Raw genomic sequence first — 13,125 nt, forward strand, 5'->3', positions numbered from 1 at the left:
ACAGGGTTTACTGTCCAGAATCTATACTATCCTTACTGCACCCCCCAGAGGAATCTAAGCTTTGTTACATGTTGGAGTGGGAGGCTGATCTACTAGAGGAATCCAGTGTATCTAGATAGTACCAATGCTCCCAGACACTCTCCAGGGGATCATGGCAAACCACCCTGGCGGAGACCTCAATTAAGATCCTTCACAGGACTTCTGGTGCCAACCAAATTACATCACTTCTACCCAGAGGTCCCTTCTACTTGTTTCTGGGGTTGTGGAGAGGAGGGTACGATGTTTCATACCTGGTGGACATGTCCCATAGCCTCCAGGTTGTGGGGGGGGGGGGTCGCATTAGCGATCTGCTCTCATCCCTGTTGGGACACGCCCTCCCCCCTCGGTCTTTCTTCTTGGTGACAAGCCATCACACTTGCCAAACGCTAAATTTAAATTGACCCAGTATATTTTGCTTGCTGCCAGGGTATATATTGCCTCCCAGTGGCGTTCCCTAACATTGAATTACCAGGCGGTGCTTGATAGGATAAACAAGATTTATCAATTTGAGCGGCTGTCAGCTATCCGGGCAGATATATTTACCTTATTTGTGGGGTCTTGGTCGTCCTCCCCCATTCTACTAATCTTTCTCTCTACCCAGAACTTTGAAAGGACTCAGTATGTTTTATAGGCAACTGGGGGGGGGGGGGTAGTTGGGATTGCAGGTCTTCTCTGCATATGCCACCTGAGATTAAGCCTAGTAGATACATCACTGCATGATTACTACCCCTGACCTTGTTATTTTTTTTTCCTATTAATTTTGTGCATTTTATTTCTGTCTCTATGTCTCTTATTTTAATTGTTTAGATTAATCATTTGACTGGACAATCTGTCCTTTATTTTGTGCACGATGTGCTCCGTACTTTACTATTGTGTAAAACTTCAAATACTTTTGAAACTTAACACACGTCCTATCCCGGTCCATATTTGCAGACAAGAATAATTGGAGTGACAATATAGAATGTACACGGAAGCCATCTGTATTTTCAGGTTTTGTGGGTTTTTTGGCTCACCCAAAAGGACACCGCAGTGTGCATGAGGCCTAATAAGATCAGAGGCAATTCAATTCGCAAAGTAAACCAGTATTTTCAGTGTTTATTAAATCCACAGTTTACAATTTTTATTTTTTTTAAAAAAGGTCACTCTTCAAAATAGGATATTTACATAAAAAAAAAATAAGTTTTGGTTTCCAGGAAAAACATTAACCCCCTTCCCCCACCCCCTTCCTTTCTACAAAAAACCTGGCCTGGAACAGCCCCAGCAAGGGGCTTGATAATTAACCTGAGTTCATCCAAAATGCTCCCAATTTCAGGGGCATTTAAAGATCTACAAATTTAAAACAAAAAAAAAAAAAACTAAATGTCAGGTACAAGGTTTTGTGTGTAAGAGTCGCCAAGATAAATATCTATAAAAACATAAATCACAATATGCTTAGAGGACACGGCTCCAGCCACACAGATCATACAACTTCAAGATGAATCAAGCACATTAGGATTTGACACCAACAGTCACTTCTCCTCAGCAGTCTTTTCCCCCCGTCTCTTCCCTCATTTAGGAGTTGAGTTCTCTCTGCATTTCATTCATCTCCTTCATCTGCCAAAAAAAATAATTTACAGGATGTTAGAAGTCACACCACCACATCTAGTAATTCAGAGTAAGCAATGCAGAGGAGAAATATACAACTCCCTTCCAATTGTGTGTAGAGCCTTCATGCTTCTAATCAGGCTCTCTTGACCCCCGACATCCTCCGATCACATCCATAGTACTCTGCAATACTCTAGTATTGCATTTGTTCTGCGTGTCAGTAATACACCGATTGGCAGCCTATTACATGCTGCTCTAAACCAGAATCAGGCATCCAGATCACGGGGTGCGAATTCTGGGTGGGTTTCAGGACATGAACTCACAGCAACTTAAATCCTCATGCAGGGGCATACATAGAAATCATGGGGCCCCATAGCAAAACTAGAATTGCCCCCCCCCCCCCCCATAAAAAAAAAAAAAAAAAATACATGCAGATGTTGTCATTAGTAGTAAGAGTGTGTATAATATACTGTATATAATTAGGGATGAGCATCTTGTTTTCAAGTTCGGTGTACAGGGTTCGGGTTATCTAAGAATTCTGTTATGGTCCGGGGTAACAATTCTTAGATAACCCAAAACCCAAACTTCAAAACACAAGTCCGCTCAACACTAATAAGAATACATAGACATATACTTCAAATTCTGAAGGCAATCCAGTCCCTGCCCCTCATTGCCCTATTAGAATAGTAATAAGGCAATGAGGGGCAGTGACTGAACCCCCTTCAGAATTTCAAGCATCTGTCTATGGAGGGTTTGAAGTCTATGGGACGCTGCTGCGAGATTAATAAGTTGTGAACAGGTCTGTGTAATAAAAATAACATTTTTATTTTCTTCCACACACCAGCACAACCACCAACTCCCTGCTACACCTACATAACACACAGGTTTACCAGCTGTCAGCACCCTAGTGTCTCCCTCCCCCTCTGCATAAGAGAGACTAGATAACGGTCATAGAGCGTGCAGTCTGCTGCTTGTGTCCCTGTGGGATATGAGTATCCCAACAGCTCATGGAGTTTGTACTACCTTGCAGGCCAGTGGTCAGGAGGATAGAGCCGTGAAGCACCTTGCCGGGCCCTCTCGTTCTCACACAGCGCTCTGCTGCTGTAGCGATTCTAGGCAGGGGAAGCAGCAGACAGAAGGATTTGGTGGCTGGCTGCAGGGCCAAGGAGGAAGTGAGATGTACTTAGATTGGTCCTGCCCCCTTTACAATCAGCCTGCCCGGGCCCCATAGCAACTGCATGGTCTGCCGCTATGGGTGGTATGCCAGTGCCCTCATGTTGCTGCTGCAAGTTCTGGTCATGGTTGGGCTGGGACAGATTCTTAATACAGCCTAAGGGCTCATGCACATGACCGTATGTATTTTGCAGGCCGGATGACGTCCGTGTGCATTCCATATTTTGTGGAACTGAACAGCTGGCCCCTAATAGAACAGTACTATCCTTGTCTGTAATGCAGACAATAGAATGTTTTATTTTTTTGCGGAACGGAAACAGAATGCTCACAGTAACTTTTTTTATGTGGACCCATTGAAATGAATGGTTCCGCATATGGTCTGCAAAAATAAATAAGTTCCTCTGCTTGAGCCCTAAAGCAGAACATTATAGGCTCTTGTACAGGGTATACTTTGGGAGCCATTGTGGGCTTACAGCAACTTCAACGACTATATATATATATATATATATATATATATATATATATATATATATATATATATATAAAAATCACTTGATGCCATGGTCAATAGTGACCACAGCATCTAAAAGGGTTAAACAGTGGAATCTGTTCCTGTTTCAGCAATTATACAGCCAACATCCTGCACCTGCAAGTGACCGAACAGGCAAATAATTGTACAGTGGTTCACAGGACTATTCTGATGCACGGTGGGAAGGGACTGTAGGCTGGACACGCAATTAGCCCCATGCAATAAATAGGGCCAAGCTGCAAAAACCAGCCAAACACACACGTGGTACCATTTCTGGGGGCAATAAAACACCTGAACTTTGTTTCGAGTGAACGTGATTCACTCAGATTGCGCAAAATGACCGCTGCAGTGCACCAAACCTGGGGTCCTCCAGCTGTTGCAAAACAAACTCCCAGCATGCCCAGACAACCTACAGCAAGGCATGGTGGGAGTTGTAGTTTTACCACAGCTGGTTGATCATCCCTGCTGTAGCTCAATAGTCAAGCTGCACCAAGTCACAGTGGAGCTCAAGGCACGAGGTAGGCACATTTTAACCCCCACCTCAATGACCAAGCTAAAGACCTAAACATTATGTGAATTCTTAGCTTACACCCTGCATCAATGGTCTCTGGAAAAGATTATGGGGAGTTTATAGATCTAGAATATCTTACCTCAGCCTTTTCATATTTGCCCCTCTTTCTCCGTGTGATGATCTGTTAAAAAAAAATTAAATAAAACTGAATAAAAGTGAAATTATAAAACTAAAAATTCTATATAAATACATATATACAGTCACATAAGAACCAGCAAGAGTTATCCAATATAAATGCAGCATGATAGACTTAATTTCCAAGACTATCACTCCATAGAGACAATCCGTTACCTAATGTCAAGGTTGGGATATTGGATGGTCCTCACTCAGCATCCACAAGTGTGCATGCTACAGAGGATTCTGGGAGGATCATATACCATTGCACTCCACGACTCCATAAGTAGGCAATACTCACCAAAACCACAATTCCAGCAAGAATAGCAATAACCACCACGACGATGACAGCAATCACACCGGCAGTCAGGCGTTTCATGGACAGTTCATGAGGCTTCTCATCTATGTACATGATAAGGGGCTCCTGAACCATGAAGTTCTTGCCATTGATGAGGATCTGAAACTTGTTGTCAGCGTGCATGAGGCTGTCTCCCTTGATCTGCATATGAAAGCAGAGTAATGTTATATCATAGATCATGCCACAAACCCAGGGACAGTTTAATACCACACCAACAATGGTAATACCAGATATCAGGACACTTACATCTTTTTCCATGTAGTAGCCAACATCTATAATGTCAACTTCATCTTTTCCTTTCTCTGTAGCATTTTGCATCAAGTCAATGTAGATGTAAGACTCCTCAAACTGTAGAAAATAAATGGTCAGACTTGTAATGTAGGTTCACATTGGCTTACAAATAATTTCAAGCCAAAGACTATGGACACATTTGACATGAGAAGTGATCTGGAATATATGGTTATACATCTCCATTTATTTCTAGACTACCCAATATGCAGTTTTCTTAAGGCCCTTTTCACACAAACATGTGCGCCCCGTGGCCGTGCTGCGGCCCGCAATGCACGAAACACCCACCGTGGAGCAGCGGATCACGGACCTATTCACTTTAATGGGTCTGCGAGCCGGCCATTCCGCAAAGAGATAGGACATGTCCTATCTTTTTGCAGAACTGAAGTACTCCGTAGTGCTTCCGTAGGGTTCTGTATCTCCGGACCCATCGAAGTGAAAAAGGTCCGCATCCGTGGTATCAAATACTGAGTAAATGGAGGAGGAGAGCAATAGGTGGGTTTGGTCAAGTTCGTGTATGGACACTTCAAAACATAAATGACAACGAAATGTCAATAGCAAATATCTTACCTCAATATTTTTTATGTAGTTATTAGACAGATTATACCGAGTTGTAATCAGGTTTCTCAGTGCCCTGTTACATAGAACAAAATAAAGTTTGAATATCATTGAAACATGTTCACACACCACTTTAGTGTGGAGATAGATATATATATCTATCTATATATAAAGCACACAACTTACGCTGCCACTTGTTCATTGGACACACTATCAGTGTTATTACGCTTCATTTGAACAATTACCCAGCTGTAAAAAAAATATACATGTATGTTAAAGTTGGCACAACTGCTATTGTGATTAAGTAAAGCATACTTTTTTTTAAGGAGGGGGGGGGGCAGCACATTCTTCACTGTGCATATGCCTAGTAGACTGGCAGCACATCTGCCCAGTAAAACAGAGGTGCCAAGACTTGTATGATAACCATGCCAAGTATAGCACGTTGGTTTAACCAGTCTCCATTAGTGATGGCATGGGCCAAGAGTTGTACCTCAATGGGATAATACTTACTAAGTCCTAACAAGCTCCGCACAAGTCTTCGTCGCCTTGTCTGCTTTTTCGGTTCGTCTAACACCAGCGGAGTTAACACACCAGCAGGTCTCTGTACCATTGCACTGCCTTGCTTTAAAGGTACCATTTTCTTCACAGTCAGGATTGTAGAGGCCATCGTTGTCAATGAGGGCACCTGCAGGTTTCGGTCTTCTTCCAGCTTTAGTGCCAATGCTCTCTTTCTTCATTAAAAAACATTTTGGAATCACTGCAAAATGCATACATCGTAAGTTGGCATTTCAATTCTTTGCTTAAAGGGGGCATCTTGAAAATTAATAATCATGATCTATTCTCAGGACAGATGTCCCTCAGATCTGCAGGAGTCCCACTGATCAGCTGTTTCAGGAAGCTGCTGCACTCACCGGAGCTCTGTGAGCGCTATGGCCTCCTGGCAGCTTACCAAGCCCAGCGCCACACACTGCAAAGCAGCTCCGCTTGGTAATGCAGCTCATTGACTTGAATGGGACTGAACTGCAACAATGCATGGTGACGTCACTGGCATAGGAAGAGGCTGTAGCACTCGTGGAAGCGCCTTAGCCTCTTCTAACAGCTGATCTGTGGGGATCCTGGGAGTCAGACCCCCACAGATCTCATATTGATGACCCACCTTGAGGATAGGTCTTCAATATCTTCATAGCTGCCAACTGTCTTGAATTTGCTGGGACTGTCCCTGATTTTCAGAGACTGTGCCGGCAAATTTGCACTGTCCCGGGCTAATGCAAACCCCACCCACTAATGGGCGATTCTGGGTGGGTCATATATGCCCAGATTTTTCCAACTGTTGGTAAGCATGTATCTTTTCCCAGATAACCATTTTAAAGCAATCCTCTGGTTCAAGAAGAGTCACATTAAGTAGGAAACAAACAGAACACTTTTCCTCTGCAGATCTGCATATTCCTGGGCTCCTCTAACATCATTCATTTCTCAGACTACATGATGCATACATGCTCTTGGATTGGTCAGACTCAGCACTCATGTGAGCAGTGCTAGCCAATCCAAAGGAAGCAGGAAGTGCCTTGGACTGCCAGATACACAGTGTGCATCAGGTAGTCTGAGGAAGCGCTGCGGCCACCTTAGATGTTGGAAAAGGAGTCCGGGAATTAGTGATCTGCAGATGAAGAGGAGGTCACCAGGTCAGTGTGCTGTTCATTCCTCCATTTAATATGAATTTTCTTGAACCAGAGGGTTGCTGTAACTGACTGCTAATGACTAATACAAATTCTGACTTCATAAGTGCTTTAACTCAAATATTGGGGCTAAAAGATTAAGGGGAAAAAAAGAAAAGATTCATTTTAATCCCCAGACTCCATAGTTTAAGGTTATACCAGTTTGTGTAAAGAAAGCATGATGACAGTCTGCAGGGGCGCAACTACCATAGCGGCAGACCATGCGACTGCTATGGGGCCCAGTTGGGATCATCCCCTCTTCAACTGGGGGATGAAAATTTGGTATGGGGATTAGGCAGAAACCCTTCTGTCCTGTGGGGGGGGGGGGGGGGGGGGGCCTGGTTTGATCCTTGCCATGTGGCCCTTACTTCTCTATGTACGCCTCTGACAATCTGTCTAGACTCCTAGCCTTCCAGACATACTTTGGGTAGGGTACAATGTATCAACAGCCCCCAATCCAGATCTTTAAACATAGACCTATTTCTGTAGGTGACCTATTATTACAACACTACTTACACCTATAAATGGCACATAAGCATAATGAATGTGCTCTGCAAGGTTTGCCGCTTTATCCTCTATATGAGGCACAAGACTTACATTTATTGCAGTTCGCCTCCTTTACATCTGGACCTATCTGAATGGTGCACGAGCAGGGTTGGCCACCAGCAGCGTCACATTTGCCATCAAAAAGTGTGTTGCATTTGCAGCCTGCAGAGGGAAGGAATGAATCATCCTGAAGTTAACCAATTCTATATAATATATATTAGTTCCTTGCCATCTTCAAGGTTCGTCAGGTACAGGTGCTTAGACACCAACTACAACGCACTGCTCAGTCAGAGGTCTACTGAACTGAAGAAACCACGTATATTAGGAAGTTGTACAAGTTCAGTTCAGAAGCCTCCTACCGATGTCAGTTACATTAATGAAGCTCTTGTGGGCAGCATGTGACCAATACAAGTCACCTAATTACTTATTCATTTAGCAAGCAGAGATGTTGAGAATGGCAAGGAATGAAAACCGCATACTGTACATAAAAAAATAAAAAGTACACCATGTTTTAAGCCATCATACTCAAGGGACAAATTCTACAAATATCAGTTCACACAATGGGATAAATTTACTCAATCTGAGCCTAGACCTTGTCATTACATTATTTTTAGACCCACTTATCAAGCAAACGCACCAAATAAAACCCACACAAGTTAGTGCATTGTTGGCTGAACTCCATGATAAGAGGGTTTGGACAACAGTGATGTGTATGGGAAGCTCCCAACATTCCTTTAAGGCCTCAAGCACACAGCCGATGGTCGGCCCCGCCGTGAACTGGGGACCGCAGTTTGTGACGGATCCAGACCCATTCAACTTGAATGGGTCCGTCCCACAAAAAAAAAAGTAGTGCATACATTACTTTTTTGCGGGGCAGAGACACAAACAGAAACTCTACTGCAGAACTCCATGGCGCTTCCGTTCCACACCAACCTTCCAGATTGTGGATCCATTCAAGTGATTAGATCTGCATCCGTGATGCGGGGTGTACACGGCCAGTGCCCACATATTGCAGACCCGCTGTTTGCAGGCTGCAATACAGGTCACGGCCATGTGCATGAGTCCTAATAGACTGTCAGGGGAGATAAGGATCAGGTAAACTGAATTTTCTCACCTGACCCTTTTGTCCTCCCAGGAGATAAGTCCCCAATAAGGGGTGTCTTTGTCCTCCCAGGAGATACGTCCCCAATCAGGGGTGTCTTTTGTCCCCCATTCACACATACATGCTTAGCCGATCCAAACCTGTATGGCGACATTGTAGGACTATACAGCTTCTGACTGTGTATAGCCAGCCCTAAAGGGGTGTGCAGTACCATTATGACCTATGCCCAGGATAGATCATCAGATCGGCAGGAATCAGACTCCCAGCACCCCCATCGATTAGCTGCAGTAGCGGAGCTAGTAATCCGACAGTCTTATCAGTACATACCTGCCAACTGATAACACAAGTACCTGGTTTTGATCACAATCTGTGCTGGCACACAGGGCAGTTCTGACGTGCATTCGGGATGTTGTTTTTTAGTGTAAATAGCTGACATTTAATCCTTCCCACTATGCAAAACAAGGGTTTAATGAGGCTGCCAAACTGGCTAAATTGAAAACCGCATCCTGAATGCATGTCAGACCGGCACCGAGTGCCAGCACCCTCACTGAACAAACACTGAAATGGGAAGCAAACAAAATGACCCCCAACAAGCCGACCATCCCTTTAACATGTAAACCTCACCCAACGTAGAAATAACCTAAACGCTACAGTCAGTCCAAAAAGACTGAAACACTGCAGTCCGAAAGCCACAGCATGAAAAGGGATACACCCCCCACAAGCCGACCCCAAGATGAATCCCACCGTCCATGGAGAAGCCACCGACCACTGACAAATCACTTCATATCAGTTGATATCTCTGCGCCCACAGGTATCCATCTATGGCCTTTACTATCCTGGTTAGGCTACTCTCACACTTGCGGCAGCAGACTGCTCCAGCAGGGGGGGGGGCAGCCTGCCGGATCCGTGCTAACGCTAGCCCACCGTGCCATCGCAAGTCGGCTCCAGCCCCATTCACTATAATGGGGGCAGGCTGGAGGTCAGCCATAGCACGGCAAACCGCGGCGTGCTGTAGTTTGTCAGGCCGCCTCTCAGCATGTTTGTCATGCTGCAGCAGGGCCCCCATTATGGCTAATGGGGCCAGAGCAGACTTAAGACAGCAAGGTGGGCTAGCGTTAGCACGGATCCAGCAGGCAGTTGCCCCTCCAGAACAGTCTGTCGGACCCTGCTGTCGCAAGTGTGAATAGTAGGACCCCAAACTAGAGATGAAGGGTGGTGCACCCCTGGGGTCCCACTATTTGTCTATGGCACGGTGCACTTGCACAACTACTATAAGAATGGCCATATCTTCCAGGTTATTAGACTGGATATAAAGGACAGTCTGTACAGCCCTACTGCATAGGTTGGCTCATTGCTTATGGTTAGTGTTGAGCCAACGTGTACGCCGAACTTAAACAAGGTTTGGGTCATCTAAGAATATGGTTCTGGATTCTGCTACCACGGACCATAAGTGGTCAGTGGTAGCAGAATCCATCATTGAAGTCTTAGATAACTTGAACCTTCTACGCCGAACTTAAAACACAAGTTAACTCATCCCTGCTTATGGTTAAAACTACTCTATCCACAACATGTCACCCTTTACAACATATATACATAGGGGGCATTAGGCGCATTTGTGGTTCGGTTTTGTGACTAGTTAGTTCCTTAATAGGTGACTCTTGCACCATCTTCAGATGTAGGGAACAAAAACGAAAAAGAAGAAATCCCAAAATATGGACGCATTTAGGGCAGCACCTATATTGTACAGGTAGTATACATACATACACACCCACCATCTCTATGCAGGCACCAGTCACAGGGAAAGCATCACCTGAGCCCCCCACCCCCACCTATTCACTACCACAGGAGTCATAACAAAAGACAAGTCTCCACGATACTCCAGCTCCAGCCACTCCCTGGGACGTCACACAGGTGCATGCAGGGAGAGAAGGCCACCATGCCCTCCTCCTCCCCCCTCAGGAGCACAACCAAGCGCCATATTGTATGGGAGCGGCACCTCATGCACCGAGACCTGAGCGGGAAGATGCCCTCAATGATGCATACCTATACTATAAAATACCATCCAGACAATGGAAGAGCTAAGGAACCACACCCAGTATCCATATCAGCAGCAGCCTGCAGATAAACCAGTCTCACACACTTCCTTATCTGGCAGGTCTTATCATTGATTATACAGGCAGGGTGAACATGAAGCCTACATGCACTCAGGGAAAATACTAACTGACCATTTTAGGTTTGCTAGGACCAGTGTGTAAGAGGTGCAATAAAAGACAAGCCATAGCAATAGTTCAGAGTGTTTAAGCTATCAGATGCTGGAAAACAAACTCCCATCAGGGCAGGCTGAGAGTTGTAGTTGAAGCCACAAATTGCAACAGCACACACTATACCTTCCCCCCACCTGCTACCCTCTGGCTGAATTAGTTAGCCATTGTATTGAAGGCTGGTAAATGATAGTCAACCATTTAGTGCAATGTTTGTTAGAAAAACAATCCATCCTCAGATATAAAAGGGCACTACAACACCCATCAGACTTGCCCTACATGCTAATGGGGTCCTCTAGGCTGGGGCTGGTTTCCAGATCATTGGAATCTCACTTGCTACATTGTATCAGGCCAATGTTCTAAAGCTAATCAAGCTGGATACATTGTCTATCCCTGAGCCCACCACAAAGCAGGGGCTTCAGAGCAAAGATTAATTACTGATTAGAAACCAAAGAAAGACCCTGCAGAAGTTATATACACATTGTATACCCCTGAGCCCACCACAAGGCAGGGGCTTCAGAGCCAAGAACTAGACTATTTAGTAAAACCCAAAGAAAGAGCCTGTAGATGCTGGAGAACTTGGAGAGGAGACTCACCTGGATCCTGTGCCTGGGAGAAAACGATACAGCAGAACAGGGCAACTCCAAGGCTCAGCACAGCAGAAGCCTTCATCTTGCTGGACACCTCTGGTTTGAGAACGTCCTTTAAGGTCTGATCGCCCCCGAGTTAGTTCAAGTCTTCTTCACCTCAGCCACTTCCTACCCCCTCCTCCTTATACCAGGTCAGACCGGTTGGACGGGTCCCTCCCAGAATCACAAGGACGAAACTTGCTCTGGTTACACCTGGATACTCTTCAGCAAACCCCTCCCCCACCGAAACCAGTACTCTGGGCTTACAGACAAGATCTTCACTGCTTGAGGAAGTTCAGACTCCGGGATCCAATTATAAAACCCAGGAGCCAAGAGAGCTCTGGTGTCCAAAGTGATCAGAGAGAGCAAACCCCAGGTCCTCCTGCAGGTGAGTTATATAGATGGGTGCAGTGACGTCATGGGTCACCTGGATGAAACTAGGAGTGGTGACTCACCTGGAGCAGGAAGGTGGGAAGGCTTCTGCCTCACCAGGACACACTACTGTGTATGAGCTCATGATCCTCCCACCCCAGAATGAAACTCTAGGTTCTCCCCACAGACTGCTGAAACCTATTACTCACCTCTAAATCACTGTGGGGAATGAGCAAATAACCAAAGTGCTGCAAAGGTTCCTGTGCCTCCTGTGTTACATCTAGGTAACTATGTCTTCTAGAAGATACTCCAGAAGTCTCACATCAGAGGAATAAATATGGTCATCTTCTTACCCATTTTTTATTTTTTTGTAAATGGTTTACATTATTGTAAGCAAAATCTTATTGTAAGAGAAAGTGACAACATCTCATGTAAATATATATAGATGATGGTAGATATACACACACTTTTTATATCTTTGTACTTTATATTTAACCAGTGTTTGCACCTGTTTTTAGTAAAAAAATATATAAAACAAGTTTAAAAAAATGCTGTTTTAGGCTACTTTCACTCAAACGCAAGTGTGAAAGTAGCCTTAGGCCTCTTTCACACAACCGTTTTTTATTTTTTTCAATTTATAGGCCGTTTTTTGCGTGGTAGTCCAAAAAAATTAAAATAAATTACAAGTGTTTGAGCCACGTCTGCTAAATCACAAAAAAAAGTGACTGGTCATTAAGGCTGGGTCTACACGACGACATTTGTCGCGCGACAATTTTTATAATGGCAGTCTATGGTGTCATGCTGCGACTGCGACGCAACGGTTGCAGAAAAATCCATCTCGATGTTGCAGTGCGACACCAAAGACTGCCATTATAAAAATTGGCGCGCGACAAATGTCGTCGTGTAGACCTAGCCTTAGGCCTTTTCAGACCTGGTCATTAAAGGGTTAACCAATAAGTGCTTTCCCGGCTAGTAAGGCCTCATACACACAACCGTAACATTCCTTTTGGTCCGCAGGACACCCGCCACATGTGTTCTGCATTTTGCAGAACGGAGTAACGGATGCGGACAGCACTTGGAGTGCTTTCCGCATCCTTTGCTGCCCCATCGAAGCCACATTAAAAAAATGCAGCTCAAATGCAGACTAAGGCCTCATGCACACGACCGTTGTTCTAGTCCGCATCCGAGCCGCAGTTTTTGCAGCTCGGGTGCGGACCCATTCACTTCAATGGGCCGCCTGTTCCATTCCGCAAATTTAAAAAAACAGAACGGTTTGCGGAGCGCAA

The 13,125-nt window shown here is 44.8% G+C and overlaps 1 protein-coding gene across 1 annotated transcript; it reads right to left on the reverse strand.

Annotated features, from left to right (window-relative positions):
* Positions 1-1,109: 1,109 nt before the first annotated feature.
* EPCAM (epithelial cell adhesion molecule) lies at positions 1,110-11,652 on the reverse strand. The gene is made up of 9 exons (XM_044291845.1): positions 11,435-11,652; positions 7,527-7,637; positions 5,725-5,971; positions 5,401-5,463; positions 5,227-5,290; positions 4,615-4,716; positions 4,312-4,509; positions 3,976-4,017; positions 1,110-1,632 (listed from the first exon to the last, which is right to left on the reverse strand). Exons 1-9 carry the CDS (start codon positions 11,508-11,510, stop codon positions 1,591-1,593), a joined length of 945 nt encoding a protein of 314 aa, XP_044147780.1. The 5' UTR covers positions 11,511-11,652; the 3' UTR covers positions 1,110-1,590.
* Positions 11,653-13,125: the final 1,473 nt, after the last annotated feature.

Source organism: Bufo gargarizans, chromosome 4 (genome assembly GCF_014858855.1).
Source record: "Bufo gargarizans isolate SCDJY-AF-19 chromosome 4, ASM1485885v1, whole genome shotgun sequence".
Lineage (NCBI taxonomy): Eukaryota > Metazoa > Chordata > Amphibia > Anura > Bufonidae > Bufo > Bufo gargarizans.